Here is a 24,711-nt window from a genome sequence, read left to right as displayed (position 1 = left end):
GAGATAACGAGGTTAGTTCAATCAGGGAAGATGAGGCCCTCTTCTAGCAGTTGAGGTGTAAACACCAAGGGAGGAGAACTGCTTTTGTAGTTGGCTAGCCATTCGCAGTCTTTGTTTAATCCTGAGCTGATGGTGTCAAATTTGCAAACGAACTGAAGCTCAGCAGTTTCTGTTTTAAATCTGGTCCTGAAGTTTTTTTGCTGCAGGATGGCTACCTTTAAATAAAATGGAATAAAATGAATCTCAGCAGCGATGTTATGGTTTCTTATAGACCACCAGATCAGGAAGAGGAAGATGATGAGTCATTCTTCAAGTAGGAACAAGATTAGCTAACATACATGAGCTAGTAATAATGGGGGATTTTAACTTCCTAGATATCTGTTGGACGACTACTGCAGCAAAACATAGTATGTTCTGCAAATTCTTTTAGCATGTGTAGGGGACAGCTTTCTGATTCAGAATGTTGAGGGAAACAATGCGGGAGGCATCCGTTTTGGATCTGGCTTTGACCAACAGGGATGAATTAGTTGCGAATGTGAAAGTGGTTGGGAACTTGGGAGGAAGTGATCATGATCATATAGAATTCAAGATCCTATGAAAAGGAGGACATGACAACAGCAAAACAAGGACACTGGACTTCAGAAAGGTGGATTTCAACAGACTCGGAGAAATAGCAGGCAAGGTCCCATGGAAAGACCAATCAGGAAGAAAAGGAGCCAAATGGTTCCTAAAAGATGTAATCTAGAGGCTCAACATCAAGCTAGTCCCACACAGAGGAAAGATAAGAAGAGCCACAGGAGGCCAATGTGGCTGCACAAGGAGCTTTTTAGCTATCTACAAACCAAAAGGGATACATCCAGGAAATGGAAGGAGGGGCATGTCACCAAGGAAATATACAAGACAATAATATTTACAAACTCGTGGATGACAGGAGAGGCCCCAGAAAACTGGAGAAGGGCTATGAAGAGAGAGCATATTGATCAAATCTGCAGATGACAAACGCTGGAGGGGAGGGGAGGGGGGTTGCCAATACCTTAGAAGATAGAGGTAAAATTCAGTGGGTTTTTGACAAACTGGAGAATTTGGGCTATAGACAGCAAAATGAAATTCAGCAAAGCCAAATGTAAGGTGCTACACTTAGGTAAGAAAAAACCAAATACACAAATATAGAATGGGGGATAATGGCTTCGCAGCAGCACGGCTGAAAAGGATCTGGCAGCTGTGGTGGATCACACCTCAACATGTGTCAGTAATGTGATGCTATTGCAATAGCAGCCAATGCAATTTTAGGTTGCTTTAACAGAGGCATAGACTGTAAGTCACGGGAGGTGATAGCACCGCTCTACTCAGCACTGGTTAGGCCTCAGCTGGAGGACTGTGTCCAGTTTTGGTCACCAATGGATAGAAAGGATGTGGAGAAACTGGAAAGGATCCAGAGGTGAGCAACAAAGATGATCAGAGGGATGGAATGTAAGCCGTATGAGCAAAGGCTGAAGGAACTGGCAATGTTTAGTTTGGAAAAGAGGAAGTTGAGGAGGGACATGGTAGTGGTCTTCAAATACTTGAAAGGCTGCCATAAAAACATGGAGAAATGTTGTTCTCTCTTGTCACAGAGGCAGAACAAGAGGGACTGGCTTCAAACTGCAGCATAGCAGATTTAAATTAAATCTCAGGAAAAACTTCCTATCTGTCAGAACAGTAGGACGATGGTATAGACTGCCTAGGGAGATTGTGGAAGCTCCCTCACTGGAGGTTTTCAAAAGGAGGCTGGAGAGCCATCTGCCTTGGATGGTTTAGATACAACAAATCCTGCATCTTGGCAGGGAGTTAGACTAGATGAGTTAGACTAGATGACTTTTTTTCTGGGGACCCAGTTGAAGAAAATTGTTGATGCCCATGACCCAACAGAGCTGGGAATGAGGGGTTTGGGGTGTTGGAGGGACTCAGGGCTGGGGAGAGGGTTGGGGTGGGGTGGGGGGGTGAGGGCTGAGGAGTGGGGCTGGGAATGAGGGGTTCAGGGTATGGGAGGAGGCTCTGGGCTGTGGCAGGGGATTGGGATACAGGAGAGGCTCCGGGTTGAAGGGGGCTCAGGGATGGGGTAGAGAGTTGGGGTGGGGTCAGGGCTCTGGGTGCAGGTTAAGGGATGGGGCCGGGGATGAGGGGTTTGGGGTGCAAGAAGGCGTTCCAGGTTTGGGGGGCTCCTGGCTGGGGCAGGGGATTGGGGTGCGGGGTTGGGGCACAGACTTCTTGAATGACAGGAACTTGCAACTCTCCTTTGCAGAATGTTTGCCTTAGGAGAAAGTTCTCAGAAAGAACAGAATTATTTTGGAAGAAACTGCAAAGAAAAGTGCAGGGGGTGATCTGTTTCTAAAAGCCCACTGGAACTCTGGCCAGAATTCTAAAGTGAAGAACTCCAGGTGGGTCACTGAATGTCTGCACTTTTCTGCTCTTTCTGCTATAGGAAACCTCTCACACGCAAACATCAGGCAGAGGTTTTGAATACTGTAAACATCAACATAATTTCTCATTAGGGTACAAGCCATTTCTTGCTGCTAGAATTTTTAACTAATGGCTTTGGACAGTTTTGAAATGCTGTTTCCAAAAATAAAGATCCATGCAGGGATTAACATGTCTGCAGAAGAGAAGAATGAGGGGGGATTTGATAGCTGCTTTCAACTACCTGAAAGGGGGTTCCAAAGAGGATGGATCTAGACTGTTCTCAGTGGTAGCAGATGACAGAACAAGGAGTAATCGTCTCAAGTTGCAGTGGGGCAGGTTTCAGCTGGATATTAGGAAAAACTTTTTCACTAGGAGGGTGGGGAAGCACTGGAATGGGTTACCTAGGGAGGTGGTGGAATCTCCTTCCTTAGAGGTTTTTAAGATCAGGCTTGACAAAGCCCTGGCTGGGATGATTTAGTTGGGGACTGGTCCTGCATTGAGCAGGAGGTTGGACTAGATGACCTTCCAAGGTCCCTTCCAACCCTGATATTCTATGATTCCATGTCACTGCAAGCCAAAAAAGAGGAGAGAAAGTCTCCGTGCTTCCCTCTGCCATATGCCAACAGTAAGCCCCAGGGAAGAGAGAATTCTCCCTTTGGAGCAAGGCAAAACATTTGTGGTTTCTGCTGCATAGATCCACACTTACAGCTGGTGATGACAGCATCTCCTCAGAGTCTCCCCTACATAGGTACTCACAAGAACACAAAAATGTCCATACTGGGACAGACTAAAGGTCCAGCTAGCTCTCTGTATCCTGTCTTCCAAGAGTGACCAGTGTCTGATACTTCATGCATATGTGCCGGAAGTGTATGAGTCACTACCTGCCCCAGGGTTCACAGGACAAGTGTGATTTTCCAGAGTGTGTCTCATCCCATATGATCATTTCAGAATACAACCTGATGACAATGTTGCATCACATCTGGTAAGAGGCCTTATCAGAGTACACAGAACGACCTTATGGGACTTACCTGGCTCCACCACCTCCGAGCACTAGGGCCACAGCATTTCCAGTCAAAACACGGGCTAGTCGAGAGAAGTCAGAGTGACGGTCTGGTGGCTTCTGAAATACTCGTTCATACATTTCTATCTGCAGAGCAGAGAAAGGGCAATTTAGAGCATGGTTTATCACACATGTGCAATGCACCATTAGGAAGCAGGTAGACATAGCTAGATTAAAGCTAGCACTGTAACAACAGCCAAACCTTCACTACCATTGTTACCTGTGCTAGCTAGATTCAAGTGAAGATATAACTGTAGCATGGGTAGGATCCTCATGCTGGTTTTAATCTAGCTACCACTAGATGCTCTCTTCATGGCAGTCCAGAACCACAAGCCACCGTGTTACCACTCTGGTCTTAGCAAGTGTGAGCATGAACTTTGCCGGAGATTAGCATGTGTCAGTTCCTTGACACTCCAGTCTGTCTGCCTTGCCAGCCAACTCTTCAAGACTCTACCAGTCTAAACCCTGTCTTGCAGGCAGGGGCGGCTCTAGGGATTTTGCCGCTCCAAGCACGGCAGGCAGGCTGCCTCCGGCGGTTTGCCTACGGGAGGTCCTCCGAAGCCGCGGGACCAGCGGACCCTCCGCAGGCACGCCTGCGGGAGGTCCTCCGAAGCTGCGGGACCAGCGGACCCTCCACAGGCAAGCTGCCAAAGGCAGCCTGCCTGCCACCCTCATGGTGCCGGCAGAGCGCCCCCCGCGGTTTGCTGCCCCAAGCACATGCTTGGCGTGCTGGGGCCTGGAGCCGCCCCTGCTTGCAGGTAACAACCAGTGACTCCTCAATTCGTGAGTTCCCCAGACACATCTCCCTGGATCGTGCTGTCCCTCTCACCAGACACTCAGAGAAGTTAAGTTCCCTATCTCCAAAGAGAGACAGCGCACACCAGTTCGCTAGCTTAGCTAAAGACTCACACTGACTTCAATATAACAGCACTGAGATGATTTATAGTACAATTAAGAATGCATTTATTAACAAAGAAAAGAGATTTAAGTGATAGTTAGCAAGAGTAAAAGAGACAGGCATGGCTCCTAACAAAACAATATGAAACATGCTTTCCAATGTCTACTACTAGCTTTGCCTGAACAGCTTTCTCACTTACATTAAGCCACCAGCATCTCCAATCCTTCTGGCAAGAGGATCCAATGTTCACAGAATCAGAGGGTGCTGTCTCCTTTGTTCCCTAAATAATGGTCTCCTTATATTTCCCCAAAGTCCATTGTCTTTCCTCAAGAGCCAGGACGACTTCCTGGGGACACACTCTGTCCCCTAGCATGCTCACTAAGCTATCTTCCCCTTAACTTGATTGCTGTGATTATCTTACATGTATATGTGCTTTCACTGTCCTCTGTCTGCAAGCAAGACTGACAGACAGGTCCATGCACATTCCTTTGTCTAGTGTAGGCTGGGTTTACGCACTGCTGTCCAAACACATCTGAAGAACATACTTCCAGCACATACATAATTCATTATACACAATGCATCACCAGTTTACATACAATACCATACAAAATATCCTTTGGATGCATATTATGACGACAGTGTGTTGGGTTTCTGAGTGTGTCAGGCCTGACATGAGTTACTGTACAGTGGGCCCCCTGCCAGAGGGCATGAAGGGGCTCTTGGGGTCACGCAAAAGTAACAACACAAGTGAAGATATGATGGCACAGGCTTGAACTTGGACAGCTAGCCTAAGAACAGGCCCACCAGAGACCTTGCATACATCCTCAGGTTACTAACCTGTGCTGAAGCCTGTGCCACTGGTCTTCATTGCTACTGTTACTCGGGCTAGTTTTCATCTTGCACCATCTACACATGCTACAATCACATCTTCACTTGCAGCTAAGGTATGCTCTAAATGAGGAAGATGCCCTTTGGAGGAAGATCATGTGTGTTTGAACAGAAACTTCATTCTTCAAGGAGCTACCAATTATTACCACTAGGAACATTCCTGTTCTGGACAGGGACCTGAATTCGTAGAGCTTCAGTTGTTCAAAGTAGTAACAAATATCTAATTTCACTAACAATAACATGCCATAACCACTTCAACTGTCCCTGATAAACAATCCTACAAGCAACCTAGGGGCACACTATATATCTCCTCTTTCCAGACCTTTTACATGCCTTCAATTTGTACACTTTTCTATATCTCCAACATTTTCTATATCTGTATATCTGCTTTTTAGTATCTGTGGAACAATGCCTGTGATCCTCATTCAGACCTTCATCTCCTGTTGCCACAGTTCTTACAATAATTTTCAATATAGGCTCGCCAAGTTCAAAGTCTCTAGTATGTGCATGGTACTGCTAACCAATTTCACACTTGTACAAATAAGTGCAACAGCTTTACCCCAGCCTCAAATTCTTCCCATTCATTTTAGAACTCTGCTCCAAGGTCAGGCCCCATCAGCCTGCCCTGTCCTTGCCCCTCTTCTCTGCTCCTCCCCTCGCTGAATGTTTGCCTCCACATTCCTTCATACTGTCTTGCCACTGCCCAGGCAAGCACCAGCTCGTCTGCAGCTCCAACTGCACAGAAAAATTCCCCTGTTCCTCTGCTTCAACAGCTCTCCCCATTTCTTTTAATCTGAAAATCTCTCCTCTCCCCAGCATGCATCTTTTCATTCCTTTTTTCCTTCGGCCATTTATTATTTAACTCTGGGAAGCACCTGGAGACGCCTTTGGCATGGAAAACATTACACAAATTAAAGTTGCTTTAATTTTATGACAAGCACAATGCAGCTGGGATATTGCAAACCTCTCTTATCACTTACGCAAATCTCACTCATCTGGATCAAGGTTCTGTTCCCAGAAAACAAAGGGACTAATAAATAGTGGGTTCAGGTAGTGGGGGAAGCCTGCTTGCTGGCTCTCTAATTACCTGGTAAAGGGTTGCCCAGGGAGAAGGGGACTCTCAGTACCTAGAGCCAAGGAAGCTACGGATACATTGAAAGCACTTTTTGTACCTAGAATCTATTCAAAGGCTTTTAGGGTATCTTCACATTGGAATAAAAGACCCGTGGCATAGCCACGGCTGGCCTGGGAGCCGAGGCTATGGCTGGGCTGGAGCAGAGCTGGGGGCAAAGCGGGGCTGGGCTCCTTAACTGAATTGGTTTGTTAGCACTGACCCCTCACTTGGTAAGGCAACTCCCATCTTTTCATGTGCTATGATATATATTCTGCTTACTGTATTTTTCACTCGATGCATCTGATGAAGTGAGTTTTAGCCCACAAAAGCTTATATCCAAATAAATTTGTTAGTCTCTAAGATGCCACAAAGATTCCTCATTGTTTTTGCTGGTATCTTAATAGCTCACCATGCATCCCATGTGGTCTGTTTACTGTATTTGTTCAGCTCTCAATATTTCAGGACAAAATAACTCTAAGTTACACCACAACTCAAAAAGCAAAATCTTTCACATAAGAAATGGTTAATCACCCTGTGCAGTAACTGTGGTTCTTTGAGATGTGTGTCCCTATGGGAGCTCCAATCTAGGTGCACATTGACTGGAGATTTTTTATAGCAGTGTCCGTGTCACCCGCGCATGTATTCTAGTCAGTCTTGTGCCCTGTGCTGTTATATAACCGCCCTCAGTTCCTTCTCTATCTCCAAGCTCCACAGCAGAGAACTCTGAAGCAGAGGGGAAGGAGGACAGGTAGTGGAGTGCCTGTAGGGGGCCACATCTTGAATAATGACAGTGATTGCACAGGATGAGAAACAATTTCTTCTTCTTCCACTCTATGGGTGTTGCACTCTAAGTGACTTCTGAGCAGTTCACCAAAGAAAGTACAGCCAAACCAAACACAGTACCAGCAGCAGAATTGTGAGTTATAGCATTCTGTTAGGTGAGCAAGTGGTGGCCTAACGTATTTCAGTAACGGGAACGTTCTTGAGGAATGCCATACATGTGAAAATGGACCTAACAGAAGGAGTGCATATATTCAAAGGTGTTAGAATATTGAAAGATTTGTAGCAAGAATTAATACAGACTGATCTCCACTTGGAAAGCCTTTGATTAGAGATTGCAGACCCTTTTGACTACCTGCTACTGAAGCAAACAACTTGTGGGTCATTCTGAAGGACTCTGCCCAGTCCAGATAAAAGGCCAGGGCAATCCTGACTTCATGGGTGTGCAGCAGTGCCTCCTGGTTATCTAGATGCAGTGTGGGGTGGAAAAGAGGCAGGTAAATGGGTTGGTTAACACGAAACTCAGAAGAAACTTTGGGTAAAATTTTGAGGGTGTTGCAGCATGGCCTTGTCCTTAAAAACTACTGTGAAAGGGGGGCATGTAATCAGGGCTCCTAGTTCCTCAACCTGCTGTGCCAACATGATGGCTATCAGGAATGCTGTCTTCATTGATAAACTGAGCAGTGAGCAGATTAGCTGTTGGTTCAAACAGGGGTCTTGTAAAGCATTTAAGGACTCGACTTAAGTCCCAAACAGGAGCAGGGCATTGGACTGGCGTGTAGAGGTTTCCAAGTCCCCTGAAGAATCTTGCTGTGGTTGGGGGGGAAAAGGTGGACCAACCCTTTATTGGGGGGTAGAAAGCCATGATAACTGCCAGGTAAACTCTTATGGAGCTCACTGAGAGTCCCAAGCTTTTTAGACGTAGGATATAGTCCAGTATATCCAGCAGCAACAGGTCATTGGTGGCATATGTTCGAAGTCACACCAACAGACAAATCTCATCCATTTTTGAGAGTATGTACAGTGAATGGATTGCTTCCTGCTATGCAATATTACTCACTTTATATCCTCTGAGCAGGTTGCCTTTAATCCCGTGAACCATCAACAATGGTTTGAGACGAAGCACTGCGAGATTGGGGTAAAGGACTGTAGTGAGGTGGTGTGGCTCTCTGTGACCCCAGATGGGGAAGAGCCTGTCCAGAGGCTGGAGTGGGCGGAGCTAGGGAGCTCTGAACCCGTCCCCAGAGGGTCAGGCGGCGACCTGGAAGTATAAAGGCCGCCCTCAGAGCTCAGTAAGGCCCCAGTCGCTGGAGAGACCAGATGTCTCTAGCCTAGCCCGTGACTGGGAAACCCCTCAGCTCAAGCTACAGGCCAGGACTGGCCTGACTTGCTCTGTGCCCACTACCCGGAGGAGTTGCCGGACCCGCCTTGTGGCCGCTACCCAGAGGAGTTGCCGGGCCTGCCGCTCGCCCACTACCCCGAGGAGCCTATGGTGCTGGACCCTCCAGAGGACAACACCCTGACCCAGGTACTAACCAAGGGGGAGTGTGGAAGTAGCCCAGGGGCAGCCGACCCCAGTCTGGCTGCAGCACTGCCAGAGCCCATGTCGGTGTGTTGCGGCCAGGATCCCCACTGATTAAGCAGTGGGTTTTCTGCCGCTGCTAGGGCCCCGGGCTGGGACGCAGTGAAGTGGAAGGGCCTGTGTCCCCCCCCTACCACCCAATTCATGGGTCTCCCCCTCTCCCTCCCCTAGGCCTTTTGCCCCGCCCTGACCCAAGGCCTGGGCTTCCTATTGCTTGTACTGTTACTGCTCAGCCCTGCCTGAGGGCCTGAAGTGCCTGACTCACTGTTGCTCCACTCCGACCCAGGGCCTGGGCTGACGGTGCATATTTCAGTTACCGCAAGGGCTGCCGAGGGAGACCCCGCGGACAGACTAATTCCCCCAAACGTTAACTGCGGTTCGTGAGCTGGTGTGGCTCCCCACCGCCCTGGAGAGGGTTGAGCCCCAGCTATCCCTTGTACAAGGATCATCTCGCTTTCCTGGGACAGAAGATGAGGAGCGGCGTGGAGAGTGATTGAGAGCAAACGGCCAGCTGAATCAGGTAAGAAATCTGGGCCAGGTCGGAACTGTTAGGATGACTCTAGCTTTGTCCTTTTTCATTCTGAGCATAACTTTGGAGACCAAGTGGGTTTCTTTGGTACCAAGGAAGCAGAAGCGCTCTTCTTGCCACCTCAATCTGCTAACAGTGCAATCTCTCTGGACCAAGGCTTTGCCATCTTTCAATCTAGTGATGCCCTGGGCAACGGAGGAACCAGCCGCCTCGCGAGTACCTGACTGGAGAGCATATGGTGCCTGAGTGGTTGAAGAGACTGACAACCTGGTTTTTTTTGACGTACATTCTCTACCTGATGATCCAGGGGCATGGGCCTTTAAGGAATTATGAGAGGAGTCTTGGGTCTTCCTCTTAGATGACCCGGAGATATGGGACTCCAGTATTGTGGAGGCAGCAGATTTGCTCAGAGACCAGAGTACAGGGGGTGTCCCTTGGCATGGGTCAGAAGCCAGGCATAGAGAGCGTTCCATCATGAGGAAATGAAGTTTTATCTCCATGTTTTTCCAGGCTCTTGATTTCAGCGCCAGACAGATGTAGCTCTCCTGGGCAATGTATGATTCCCCAGATGCAGTGGGAGTGCCTGTCATTTACCGGGAACACCTCCTGGAATAACAGACAATGTCTGAAGCTGGGAGAACTACTATCTAGTATCCATAATATATAACATATGAAAGAAAAATATATATTTTTTAAACTAGGACGCTTAACTACTACTACTTATAACTAATTAGTCAAATGCTAAGAGCTACTAAGGGCAGGTCTACATTATGGGGCTAAATTGACCTAAGTTATGCAACTCCAGCTACATGAATAATGTAACTGGAGTTGACGTACCTTAGGTCAACTTACTGTGGTGTCTACACCACACTAGGTCAATGGGAGAAACTCTCCCGTCGACTTACCTTATGCTTCTCGTTCCAGTGGAGTACCGGAGTTGACAAGAGAGCAATCGGTGGTCAATTTAGCAGGTCTTCACCAGACCCGCTAAACTGATCCCTGGTGGATCAACTGCCAAGCGTCAATCCCCTGGTAAGTGGAAACAAGCCCTCAGACTATCTATTAACATAAGAAACGAGGACAAGTTGAGGAAATCTCAATGGGAACAACTGCCAGAGCTCCATCTAAGGTTGAGGTGGTTGAGGAACCAAGGGTGCTTCACCCACGCAGTGCTATATAACAACGGCATGGGGGACAAGGCTGACTAGAGCACACATGCAGGCCAAAAACGGACATTGCTGCGATAAATCTCTAAATCAAAGGTGTATGGGATGCTAGCACCTGTAGGGACACTACTAGAAGAAAAACAGACGTTTTCACTCATGCATTAACTCTTTCCCTCTCATTCAGAATAGAAAAACTCAAGCATCTGATAAAAACATGAAGAGAAGCAGGAGATTAATCTGTTTCACAGCAAAATGAGCAATTGGAAGGTCCTGCTAAACACCTGATGAGCCAACACAGCAGCTCTCTACTATTTAATTACTGAGCTTAGTAAGATTCTTGAGTTCCTTCCTGATGAAAAACTGCAGCATGCAAGACGTAAACAAAAGCAAATGATGCTTCCATAAGCTGCATTCAGAGTTCATAAGCCAAAGGGGGAAGGCAGAAAAATGGTAGATGTGGACAGCAGGAATCACAGACATGATGTTACTACAATATTAAGAATCTGGGTTTTAATACAAGCAATGATTTTAATGCCAGTGCTGTCAACAGTTGCATTTGCACAACTGGTACTGTCTGCATGTAGGAGGTAAAGATCATAGGAATATTATGACTCGCATCTGATGGGTGGGTTTTCTCCTGGAAGATCAGGAGGCAGATCAAAGCTGTTCATATTGCAGTGTCGAAGACCCACTCACAAACCCCCATCCAGAAGGCTGTAATTTACAGAGCTAAAAATAATGAAAGTTCCTTTTTAAAGTATAAAAAAATTGAGATGTGTACATTTGTTTCCCTCTAAGAATGCTTACAAGTTAGCATTAATGCTGACCAATTTAGGGTGGGCCACAGATAGTGCACAGGCATAACTGAAGACAACTGACTTACTGGCAAAAGCCAAATATTTCTCCTCTTCGTTGATGTGTTACCTAATCCCTTACAGACACAATGCAATTAGGAACGGACCCAGATGGACCTACAAGACCCATCCAAGCAGCAACAGATGAGGGGGGGTGGCCCTTAATCAGTGGCTGTGAATCCTGTACGTGGCAGCAGAGATCCATATGAGAGAGGTCAATTGAAGACATGTAGTGGCCCGGGTGAACAGGTGCCAGAATAGATAACAGTGTACCCACTGACCAAGAGCTAGAGCCTGTTCAAGGATTTCAGGTTCCCAACTGCTCTGAAGCCTCTGATATATTTTTTTTTTTTGGTGAGTCTATGAAAAAAATACGTTCCACAGAAAGTTATGGATGGGGGAACGTGCTTTATAGCCCTGATATTCAGACGAGGCTGAACGGCATGGTGGCAGTGTCTGGGTAATCCTTTGACCCTGTAGCTTTCAAGTACCTTGTCAGAGGATAGGAGCTAAAGGAAATACAAGGTTGCAACCTTGGATGATTGTCTCTAGCACTCATTTGTCCATTATGGAGAACCATATGGAGAGGGGGGTGAACCAAAGGACAAGATGAAACAAACATGTCCTCACCCCTCCTTCCTAGTCATGGCTGACAGATTACGCCTTCAGACACACAAAGAATTGGCTCAGCTTGTGTCACTAACAAAATCATTAAACAAACTGAGCAGGATTTTAATTTTCTTTTAGATGTCATAATCAGAGACTGTAGCCCACAAACTTGTTTCCTTCAACATTTCAAAACAAACCTATGTTAAGGGAGTTACCCTCCCTGGTATTTAAAGAGGGGACCTAGGTCAACAAATAAGTTAAGGGAAGGCTCGCCAGACAAACACATGGAAATAACAACATTTTGCATGGTCACATTTTTCATCTATAAACAGAGACACTGAGGCAAAGAAGAGAAGGACAAAATATTAGGCATATAGCCCACATTTAGGGACTAAAGAGAGGTGGCCTAATTTTCAAAGTTGAAGAGCACTGAGAGCTCCCAGTGTAATCAATGGGATAGAACTGATCCCTAAATGAACAGCTAACTAGAGCTGAAGCTCTCTCACTCTCTTTCTAACACTATAGCAGTTAATCTACTTTAAAGATGGACCTGCCGGCAAAATAAGTTACTTCTTCTCTACAACTTCAACTAGGCAGAATCCCATGATATACAACCAAGCTTCACATTGATGCCATTTCCAATTGTTCTGACATTTTGTTACAAAACCTGGAGGCTGAGGGAATTTGTAAGAGAAACAGCTACTCAGGCTTCATTGTATTAAGGTGGCCACCAGTTTTGAACACATGTTTAAAAGGCTCCCTCTTCCACTGGGTTGAAAATGTGCCATTGCGCTGCGTGACAAGATACTGCGATTTGTTTTGCTGTGGGTGGTGGTGTTTTGGGTTGGTTTGTGTTTCCAGATTTACAGGATTTAGGTGGGAAGCCTATGACAGATACAGAGGCAGCAGTTTTAGTGACCCAAGCAGTGGAAGACACAATGAAGATGACTGGCTGTGGAAGCTGCGGCATGTACATGATCCTGGAGGAGGTACTTGAAAAGAGTTTTGTCTGCATGAAGTGCCACCTGACAGAGCTGATGGAAGAAAAGATCTGAGGATTGGAGATGCAGGTGGAAACTCTGGTTGAGTTTAGAAGGGGGTTCGAGCAGATGATGGAGCAAAGACATGATGAGGCTGAAGGGAAAAGCTCAGACTTGCGGATGGAAGCAGGACCAAAGAATTCTGAGAGGAGACTGCTGAGTGATTAAAGTGGATGGTGGAAGCATGTGACTAAGCGAACCAGGGAGAGGAAAAGACGGGCTAGTGAAGGAGCAATAGAGCTCAGGAACAGGTTTGCAGAGTTGGAAAATAAAGAAGAGGCACAGCAGGTGGTCTCTGAAGGTGAGAGGGCAAGGAAGAAGAGAAGAGCAGCTAGCCCTATAAGGAGAGGGGAAGAGTCAATGGAGATGACACCAAACATGAGCCCCAGGAGGATATGGAGTGGGTTGCAGAGGATTGCAAGGGTGACTAGGAATCAAGAGGACTTGCAGCCAGAGGAAACAGGGGATAGACCGGAGAATTGCACTGTCACCACGAAAAGGCAGGTCTATGTGATTGGGACTCCTTACTGAGAACAGACAGGCCTGTAACCAGAGCTGATCCAGAGAACAGAAGGGTGTGCTGTCTGCTCGGTGCTAAGATACGGGATGTAGACCTGAGGCTGAAGGGGATCCTAATGGGAGCGGGAAAGAATCCGCTGATTGTCCTTCATGTGGGAATGAATGATATGGCTAGATTCTCACTGGAACGTATCAAGGGAGACTATGCCAGCTGGGGAAGACACTTAAGGAAATCGAGGCTCAGGTGATCTTCAGTGGGATTCTGCCTGTTCCTAGAGAAGGGCAACAAAGGTGTGACAAGATTATGGCGATCAACAGATGGCTCAGGCAGTGGTGGGGCTTTGGGATGTATGGCCACTGGGAGGCATTCATGGACAGAGGATTGTTCGCTTGCGATGGACTTCACCTGAGTAGGGAGGAAAATAGACTTCTAGGATGGAGGCTGACACAACTGATTAAGAAAGCTTTAAACTAGGAATTGAGGGGGAGATGGTTGGGAGATGTCCAGGTAATCGCCACACCGGATTTTAACATTGAGAGGGAAGAAAACGAAGCAAGAAAGAATACTGTCATGGGTAGGAGAATGGACACATGGAGGATGGGTACTGTACATACAATTCTAATAGGTGATACTGGTGGTAGAATGTCTGGGCCTAATTGGGTAAAGAATGTGAGTGAAGCCAAATAGCAAGAATTAAGAAGTTTGCACACCAATGCGAGGAGCCTAGGTAACAAAATAGAGGAACTAGAGTTACTGGTGCAAGAAGTGAAACCGGATATTGTAGGGATAACAGAAACATGGTGGAATAGTAGTCATGACAGGAGTACAGGTATTGAAGGCTATGTGCTGTTTAGCAAAGACAGAAATAAAGGCAAAGGTGGAGGAGTAGGATTGTATATCAGTGATGAGGTAGACTAAGGAAATAAGAAGGAATGGAATGGAAAAGACAGAGTCTGTCTGGGCAAAAATCACATTGGGGAAGAAAGCTACTAGAACTTCCCTGAGATAGTGCTTGAGGTGTGCTATATACCGCCGGGATCTGATTTGGATATGGATAGAGACCTTTTTAATGTTTTTAATGAAGAAACTACTACTGACAATTGTGTGATCATGGGAGACTAACTTCCCAGATATAGACTGGAGGACAAGTGCTAGTAATAATAATAGGGCTCAGATTTTCCCAGATGCAATAGCTGATGGATTCCTTCACCAAGTAGTTGCTGAATCAACAAGAGGGGATGCCATTTTAGATTTGTTTTTGGTGAGTAGTGAGAACCTCACAGAAGAAATGGTTGTAGGGTACAACCTTGGTTCAAGCGATCATGAGCTAATTCAGTTTAAATTAAACGGAAGGATAAACAAAAATAGATCTCGGACTTTTTTTTATGGGTAGGGGTCGGGGGCTGGGTTTTTTTTATTTCAAAAGGGCTAACTTTAAAGAATTAAGGAAATTAGTTAGGGAAGTGGATTGGACTGAAGAATTTGGGAACTAAAGGTGGAGGAAGCCTGGAATAACTTCAAGTCAAAGTTGCAGAAACTATCACAAGCCTGCATCTCAAGAAAGGGGAAAACATGAATAGGCAGGAATTGTAAACCAACTGGATGAGCAAGCATCTCAGAGAGGTGATTAAGAAAAGACAGAAAGCCTACAAGGAATAGAAGATGGGAGTGATCAGCAAGTAAAGCTACCTTCTTATTGAGGTCAGAACATGTAGGGATAAAGTGAGAAAGGACGAAAGCCATGTAGAGTTGGACCTTGCAAAGGGAATTAAAACCAACAGTAAAAGGTTCTATAGCCATATATATAAGAAGAAAACAAAGAAAGAAGAAGTGGGACCCCTAAACACCAAGGATGGAGTGGAGGTTAAGGATAATCTAGGCATGGCCCAATATCTAAACAAATACTTTGCCTCAGTCTTTAATGAGGAGCTTAGAGATAATGGTAGGATGACAAATAGGAATGAGGATATGGAGATAGATATTACCACGTCTAAGGCAGAAGCCAAACTCCAACAGCTTAATGGGACAAAATCAGAAGGACCCAGATAATCTTCATCCAAGAATATTAAAGGAACTGGCACATGCAATTGCAAGCCCGTTAGCAAGAATTTTTAATGAATCTGTAAACTCAGGGGTTGTACCGTATGACTGGAGAACCGCTAACATAGTTCCTATTTTTAAGAAAGGGAAAAAAAGTGATCCAGGCAACTACAGGCCTTTCAGTTTGACATCTGTAGTATGCAAGGTCTTGGAAAAATGTTGAAGGAAAAAGTAGTCAAGGACATTGAGGTCAATGGTAATTGGGACAAAATACAACATGGTTTTACAAAAGATAGATCGTGCTAAACCAACCTGATTTCCTTTGAGAAGGTAATAGATTTTTTAGACAAGGGAAATGCAGTGGATCTAATTCACCTCGATTTCAGTAAGGCATTTGATATGGTTCCACATGAGAAATTATTAGCTAGATTGGAAAAGATGGGGATCAATATGAAAATTGAAAGGTGAATAAGGAATGGGTTAGGGGAGACTACAAAGGGTCGTACTGAAAGGTGAACCGTCAGGCTGGAAGGAGGTTACTAGTGGAGTTCCTCAGGGATCAGTTTTGGGACCAATCTTATTTAATCTTTTTATTACTGACCCTAGCACAAAAAGTGGGAATGTGTTAATAAAGTTTGCAGAGGTATTGCTAACACAGAGAAGGACCGGGATATCATATAGGAAGATCTGGATGACCTTGTAAACTGGAGTAATAGTAACAGGATGAAAATTAATAGTGAAAAGTGCAAGGTCATCCATTTAGGGAGTAATAACAAGAACTATTGCTATAAGCTGTGGAGGCATCAGTTGGAAGTAACAGAGGAGGAGAAGGACCTCGCAGTATTGGTTGATCACAGGATGACTGAGCTACCAATGTGATATGGCTGTGAAAAAAGCTAATGTGGTCTTGGGATGCATAAGGCGAGATATTTCCAGGATAGATAAGGAGGTGTTAGTACCATTATACAAGGCACTGGTGAGACCTCATCTGGAATACTGTGTGCAGTTCTGGTCTCCCATGTTTAAGAAGGATGAATTCAAACTGGAACAGGTTCAGAGAACCATCACTAGGAGGATCCGAGGAATGGAAAACCTGTCATATGAAAGGAGACTGAAAGAGTTTGGCTTGTTTAGCCTAACCAAAAGAAGGCTGAGGGGAGATATGATTGCTCTCTATAAATATAACAGAGGAATAAATACTAGGGAGGGAGAGGAATTATTTAAGCTCAATACCAGTGTGGACACAAGAACAAAAGGATATAAATGGGCAATCAAGAAGTTTAGACTTGAAATTAGATTAAGGTTTCTAACCATAAGAGGAGTGAAGCTCTGGAACAGCCTTCCAAGGGGAGTAGTGGGGGCAAAAGACATGTCTGGCTTCAAGACTAAGCTTGATAAGTTTATGGAGGGGATGGTATGATGGGATAGCCTAATTTTGACAATTAATTGATCTTTGACTACTAGCGGTAAATATGCCCAATGGCTTGTGATGGGATGTTAGATGGGGTGGGATCTGAGTTACTACAGAGAATTCTTTCCTGGGTGTCTGGCTGGAGAGTCTTGCCCACATGCTCAGGGTTTAGCTGATTGCTGTATTTGGGGTTGGGAAGGAATTTTCTTCCAGGGCAGATTGGCAGAAGCCCTGGGGGGTTTTCGTCTTCCTCAGCAGCATGGAACACGGGTCACTTGCTGGAAGATTCTCTGCACCCTGAAGTCTTTAAACCATGATTTGAGGACTTCAATGGCTCAGATACAGGTTTGATACAGGAGTGGGTGAGTGAGATTCTGTGGCCTGCATTGTGCAGGTGGTCAGCTATATGATCATAATGGTCCTTTCTGACCTTAAGTCTATGAGTCTATATGTACTGTGCAACTTCTTGGGAAAGATAAAGTCATGACATACCTTCCTCCCGCCCAACCTCCTAAAAAAATAAAAATAAAATAAAATAAAAAAATAAATCCACAAAGTATCCAAAAATGAACAGGAAGGAAAACATCAAATGTTGAACTCAACCACTAAGAAAATGCAACTAGTTGTAACTAACCATCAGAAAGCCTCATTCTTGTATTCCACAAAGAAGTTCCTCAATTTATGCAGGATTTCAGCCTGTTTGGCTCTCTGCACCCTCTCCTCAAACACTGAGAGCCTTTTGATGACACTAAGGGCTTGTAACAGGGTATACTGAGTCCGACACTAACGCAGCACCCTGTCACTCTACCACCACTAGGCTATATTAATTGGGACCTAACTGGAAGACAGATAGTTGGCAGAGGAGACCAATTAACTGAATAGAGATACAGCTGAGGGGCTAATCGGGCAGAAGTATCCCTTCAGCTAGGACACGGGCAGGCAAACTTTTTGGTCTGAGGGCCACATCGAGTTTCCGAAATCGTATGGAGGGCCGGTTAGGGGAGGCTGTGCCTCCCCAAAAGCCAGGTGTAGCCCAGCCCCCGCCCCCTACCCAACACCCCCGGACTCCTGCCCCATCCAACCCCCCATTCCTTGTCCCATGATGGCCCCGAGGACCCCTGTCCCATCCACCCCTCCCTGTCCCCTGACCGCCCCCAGACTCCCATCCCTGACTGTCCCCTGCCACCCCATCCAACCCCTCCTCTCATTCCTGACAGCCCACCCAGGACCCAGGACCCATTCAACCTCCCTGTTCCCTGCCCTCTGACCGACCCAACCCCTATCCACACCCCTGCCCCCTGACCACCACCCAGAACTCCCCTGCCCTCTTATCCAACCCTCCCGCCCCCCGCCCCCTTACAGCGCTGCCTGGAGCCAGCCACGCCACCACGCAGCACAGAGTCAAGCTGTGGCCAGGGCTGGCTCCAGGCACCAGCGATGGAAGCAGGTGCCTGGGGCGGCCAATAGAAACGGGGAGCATTCCATCTGTTACTGGGACAGCATTTCGGCGGCAGCTCAAGCGCCCCATTTTAGTCTTCGGTGGAAATTCGGCAGTGAGTCCTTCACCCCGTCTCTTCCTCTTTGGCGGCAGCTCAATCAGGCTTTTTTTTTTCCTTTGCTGCTTGGGGCAGCAAAAAAGCTGGAGCCAGCCCCGGCTGTGGCGTGGTGAGCTGAGGCTGCAGGGGAGGGGGAACAACAGGGACAGGACCAGGGGCTAGCCTCTAGGGCCAGGTGCTCAGGGGCCAGGCAGGAGAGTCCAGCGGGCCGGATGTGGCTGTAATCTGCCCACCTCTGAGCTAGGACTATGTAAGCAGGAAGGACGGTAGTGCTGGGGGAGAACAGGAAGCCTTAAGAAAGGCTGAAGCAGGCAGAACTAGATGCTGCTACTACAGTTCCCTTCCATAGAAACAAGCAAGGAGGGCTGGCTACGGATGGATAACAGATGTAAATATTACTACTGGCTGTGGCCTGCTAGAAGAATACAAGGAAATATGGTGGTGAAAGAGACCTAGGGTGGTGCGGTCTGTGATTAAGGCCTGAAAGGACTCTCAGGGGGACCACCCGATGACAGGGCTACATAACAGTTCAAGTGATCTCTCTTGCCATCCATCTCCACCCTCTGAGAAACAGAGGCTAGAGACACCTTTCCTGGCTAATATCCATTAACAGACTTAACCTCCATGAATTTATCCAGTTCTCTTTTAAACGCTGTTACAGTCCCAGCCTTCACAACCTCCTCAGGCAAGGAGTTCCACAGGTTGACTGCACTGTGTGAAGAACTTCCTTTTGTTTTAAACCTGCTGCACATTAATTTCATTTGGTGACCCCTAGTTCTTGTATTATGAGAATAAGTAAATAACTTTTCCTTATTTACTTTCTCTACATCACTCATGATTTTATATACCTCTATCCTATCCCTCCTTAGTCTCCTCTTTTCCAAGTGGAAAAGTCCTAGCCTCTTTAATCTCTCCTCATATGGGACCCATTCCAACCCCCTCATCATTTTAGTTTCCTTTCTCAGAACCTTTTCTAGTGCCAGTATAGCTTTTTTGAGATGAGGAGACCACATCTGTACACAGTATTCAAGATGTGGGTGTACCATGGATTTATATAAAGGCAATAAGATACTCTGTCTTATTTTCTATCCTCTTTTTAATGATTCCTAACATCCTGTTTGCTTTTTTGACTGCCGCTGCACACTGCGTGGACATCTTCAGAGAACTATCCACGATGATGCCAAGATCTTTTTCCTGATTCGTTGTAGCTAAATTAGCCCCCATCATATTGTATGTACAATTGGGGTTATTTTTTCCAATGTGCATTACTTTCCATTTATCCACATTAAATTTCATTTGCCATTTTGTTGCCCAATCACTTAGTTTTGTGAGATCTTTTTGAAGTTCTTCACAGTCTGCTTTGGTCTTTAACTATCTTGAGCAGTTTAGTATCATCTGCAACAGTTATACATATTCACTGGCTCCAACAGATCAAAACCCCTGCAAACATCCTTCAGTCCCTAAATCAGCTGTAAATCAAGGATCTCTACTAGGTTTCTACAATGATTTAGGTCCTTAGTTAATGGAGACAATGTCTTGGTAATACCTTTCCCAACTGCAGGTCACAGCATGATGCACTGACATTATCCCAGGTTCTCTTTAATGAACAGTAAATGTGGTATTAGTTCTGAAAATGCTGACAGAAGACCAACACAAAGAGGCAGGTATCCCTTACCAGCTTGGGCAGACTCCTCCTGGAGAAGACTCGACGAGGACAGCGGAGGTGAAGATGAGCTGAGCACCAGCTTCTCATGTTGAGCCACTCCACAGTTCGGCAAGGGAGAGGCCCATCCTCTTTATGGAGCAGGATCAGCTGCTTCTGGGCTCGGACGGCTGTGTTCTCCAGCATCCTTTCTAGCTGAAGCACATTACACTCACACAGTCAGACAAGCAGTTATCCACTAGTACAGAGCCAATCTAACAGAGTACAGTACTTCTTACAAAAGTAAACCATCTCTACTTTCCTCCACATGCCCATCTTGCTCCTCACCTCATCTGCATGTGCAGAGAGCTGTGTAAATGTGCACACTAGGACAAATCAGACAAAGGTAATTTAGGCTAATATATTTTCACCTTCCTTTGCATTTATATGGCTACTCTTAACAAAGTTAGCCAGTTAATTCTTCCCTGCTTGAAGATTAGCAGGAACTTATAAAGAGCCGTTTAAAGGAAACAAGTTGAACACTATTTCCATATAATGCCTACTGTACACCTAAACAAGGTGGACATATGATGTTCATATAAAATGAAATCTACTCCCAAGCTGATATAAAGTAAAGTTTAAAAATGCTTACTACTGCTTTTTGTGTTCTCAGCCTATTTTACATAAGGACACTTTTTTCAAATATTCTTTTCTCCTCCTTCCATTCTTCCCTCCTTTACTTTTCATTATTATCATAGCTAACTTACAGCACTCCCATTATTCTCCATCTACCCACTAGTTCTGTTCCAAGGCTGAGACAAGCCAAGGAGGTGATGTACACAGAGACTGCAGGTGATAGGTTTCCCCAAACTCCCAGGAATTCAAAGAAACTTCCAGGGAGGTGATAATCATAGAATCATAGGGTTGGAAGGGACCTCAGGAGGTCATCTAGTCCAACCCCCTGCTCAAAGCAGGACCAATCCTGAGATTTTTACCCCAGTTCCCCAAATGGCCCCCTCAAGGATTGAACTCTCATCCCTGGGTTTAGAAGGCCAATGCTCAAACCACTGAGCTATCCCTCCCCTCTATCAAATAATGATACTGTACATTTCTCAGCCTTTTGATTGCACTATTTTATGCCCAAGGGGTATCAAATCCAATACAACAAAAAGCCAGAAAAATGCCTCAGTCACACAATAGGTTTTTTGCAATTTTGCCCCCACCCTCAGACAAAAAGAAAGACATTTTGCACCTCTCCAGCAGTAGGCTCCTGTTCTCCCAACCCTACTATTAAGATGCAATCTGCCTGTCGGATACAGCGCTGTGTCCAAGGAGTAAGGGTGCTGTCAGACTGGTAGAGCACAATACGGTGAATATCTTCCTGCTGCCCCAGCCAGCTAGATAGCCTGTACTCATGGATACTAGAGGACACAAACAAATAAAATGATTACGATCAATTCACAGCAAGAATTCAGCCGGAGTGAAGGACTGAGCCCAGAGAGGAAATGTTGGAGGCTATAAACAGAAGCTGGGGTCACCCAAACATTTTTTAAATGGGACACATCTAATGACTGAAAGGACTGAAATCTAACCTACTTAAATATTCTTTTTTTAAAAAAAAACAACACTGTCTTCCTAATCATTGGGGGAGGGGGAAAGCGTCTGTCCCTCCACCCACTGCACCTGTGCTAGAATCTCAGCTGCTCAGCTCCACTATCATCTTGGTATGGGAAAAGCCAGTCTGGAAAAAAAAAAGGCCAAAACAAACCATCCTCCATCCTCCAAGTTAAATGTGAGACCCTCTTCACATGTGAATAAGAAATTAATTCCCTTAACGTTCCCACACAGACAAAGCACCCTCCCTGCAGCCCTCTCCCCTATGCTACCTCTGAGGATGCTTTTGGTGCAGCTGAACCCTGGCCACTGCTCGTATCTAACAGTGCATGTTCCTGGGATTGTAATGTTCTCTGGGGTGCAGAACCCCAGAGCAGTGCACTTTGAATGCAATGCCACCAGAGAAGCTCTGCTCTGCAACAGGGTCTTCAAGAAGTGAAGGAGGAAGGTTGGCAGTTTTAATAGGGGACATGGAGGAGGTGGAAACCAGATCCTCTGAGCGGGAAGGACAGACAGGAACATTTATAAAGTTTGGATCAGCATCGACAAAACTTCTAAAACCTTCGGGGTTCAGCCACAACCTTAACAAATCCAAGGCTAAGCTACTCTGCAGTCATCACAGGCTTTGCAAAGAAGCAGCACTGTTCTTCTGCTTTAATCTTGTAAACCAGCAGGGTATTGCCATTTTCAGGAATCCTGCTCTCAAAACCAAAGCTGGGCTAGAAGGTCCAGTTGTAGTGAGCCTTTACCAAGGTTGCTACTGTAGAATCAGGTAAGACCCAGGTTCCATATCCCCAGACAGGCCGGCTGGGTAAGGACATTCACAAGCAATACGCAATACAGGAAATTAAGCTATTTGAGCAGAGAAGTTAAGCAAAAAGAAAGCCTAACTCATTTGTAACTGACAAGCTTGAGAAGTTCCTCATATCTGGGTTCAGTCTATGTCTCAGCTAACATTTCCAGGCTCTCTTACCCATTTATTTTCCTGCTATTTGTTCCATTAAATACACACACATTGAAGAACCGGGGTATGCCTCTACCTAACATTAATCAGACATTTCATGACATTTTTACAAATGAATGCAAAACATCCACTCATTCAAGGACTAGGATAATTAACCTGACACCTACTTCAAAAGTACATGCTTGACAAATGAAAAATGAGAGTCTGTGGAAAATAAAGTTTAAAAAAAAACAACTTAGCTCTACTTTAAAAAGGTTAATATGCCTGACTTACTTTTTGATGGGAATGTAAATATTTTAGCAAATGGTATTATATTCCCCATGCTGAGAGAGTGATTTTTACACAAGTGCATCTTGGCTCTTCCTTAGCATTGCTCAATAAGTAGTGGGTCAAGGGAAATGGGTACCTGTCTAGTGCAGCAGAACCAAGCCGCTGTTTGATATTATCACTGGTGAGCAGCAAAGCAGGACCTAAGAAAATAAAAAATTGTTATACACAAACGCCTGCAGTCTGGTTGCTGACAAGTCATTCAGAGAAAAAAAGAACATACACACTACTTTATCAAAAGGCAGAATGAATCCACATTATTTCAAGATCCTAAGGGACAACAGCACTGACACAGTGGTTCTCAACCCATGGCCGGTGGGTTGCTTGTGGCCTAATCAGTGCACGGCTGCGGCCCACGTGATATCCTCAGGGCCATACAGGTATGTGTGGATGCAGCCCACATAACACATAGAAAGCTGTATATACAGCCCACAATGGTAAATTGGTTGAGAACCACTGGACTAGAGTCAACGCAGAATAGAAGGGTTGGCTCCTGCAAACAGCTCTGACAAAGCACTTCCATAAAGCAGCAAAGAATCCCGTGGCACCTTCTAGACTAACAGACGTTTTGGAGCATGAGCTTTCATGGGTGAATACCCACTTCGTCAGATGCATCTGATGAAGTGGGTATTCACCCACGAAAGCTCATGCTCCAAAACGTCTGTTAGTCTATAAGGTGCCACAGGATTCTTTGCTGCTTTTACAGATCCAGACTAACATGGCTACCCCTCTGATACTTAACACTTCCATAAAAGCACATAAAAGTTTGTTACAAGGAGGAGGGAGAAAAATTGTTCTTCTTAACCTCTGAGGATAGGACAAGAAGCAATGGGCTTAAATTGCAGCAAGGGTGGTTTAGGTTGGACATTAGGAAAAACTTTCTGTCAGGGTAGTTAAGCACCGGAACAAATTGCCTACGGAGGCTGTGAGATCTCCTTCATTGTAGATTTTTAAGAGGTTCGATAAACACCTGTCAGGGATAGTTTAGATAATACTTAGTCCTGCCATGAGTGCAGGGGACTGGACTAGATGAAGTCTCAAGTTCCCTTCCAGTCCTATGATTCATGTTAACCTAGAATGATCTCCTACTATTAACTCCCCAAGCCCCCAGAGCTTTGCTAATGCACATCAGTCCTGACTAGAGCCGATCATGAAATTTTCAACAAAACAGTTTTTTCGATCTGAAAATGCAAATTTGTCAACACAGAAACTTTTTGAAGCCATGTACCTGTTTATTTTACATTTTGAAATTTCTGGTCAAAATGAGAGAAAGAGAGAGGAGAATTTATCTCATTCAATCCAGAGATTTCAACCTGGACCTCCCATATCCCAGGTAAGTGCCCTGACCATCAACCAAGCTATTGGCTGCTCTCCATCGTCACTGGCCAACTAGCCCATGTTGTTCTAAATCAGGCTGTTTGGCCACCTAGGTCAGTCAATCTCCTCTTCTCTCAGGGGTGGAATTGAATACCCACGTTCTCCACCAGTGTGTAATGGTCTCCACTCAGGGTCTGATTGGGAAGCGTGGCCTAGTGGTCATGGCCAAAACCTCAGACTGTCAAGGGTGTTGAGGGGAGGGGAGCCTAGGCCCTTCCACTCCACCAGGCTCCAACCCAGGGCCCTTTGGGCTACCAGTAACCTGGCAACCAAGGCTAATTAAGGCTGTCCTCCCTGGGCA

At 45.6% G+C, this 24,711-nt stretch overlaps 1 protein-coding gene across 11 annotated transcripts in view; it reads right to left on the bottom strand.

The window, feature by feature from the left end:
- Positions 1-24,711, bottom strand: part of PNPLA7 (patatin like phospholipase domain containing 7) — a 387,559-nt gene that overhangs the window by 101,208 nt on the left and 261,640 nt on the right. For all 11 annotated transcript variants that reach the window (XM_030535369.1, XM_030535370.1, XM_030535368.1 and 8 more), the window contains 4 exons: positions 23,113-23,176; positions 21,381-21,549; positions 20,162-20,344; positions 3,468-3,586 (listed from right to left, as the gene is read on the bottom strand). In XM_030535369.1, the coding sequence (XP_030391229.1) occupies positions 3,468-3,586; positions 20,162-20,344; positions 21,381-21,549; positions 23,113-23,176 (535 nt within the window). The remainder of the gene's footprint in view (positions 1-3,467; positions 3,587-20,161; positions 20,345-21,380; positions 21,550-23,112; positions 23,177-24,711) is intronic.

Source organism: Gopherus evgoodei, chromosome 16, assembly GCF_007399415.2.
Source record: "Gopherus evgoodei ecotype Sinaloan lineage chromosome 16, rGopEvg1_v1.p, whole genome shotgun sequence".
NCBI classification, from domain to species: Eukaryota; Metazoa; Chordata; order Testudines; family Testudinidae; genus Gopherus; species Gopherus evgoodei.
The sequence above is the reverse complement of the archived record's forward strand: the minus strand, read 5'-3'. Positions and strand labels throughout refer to the sequence as shown.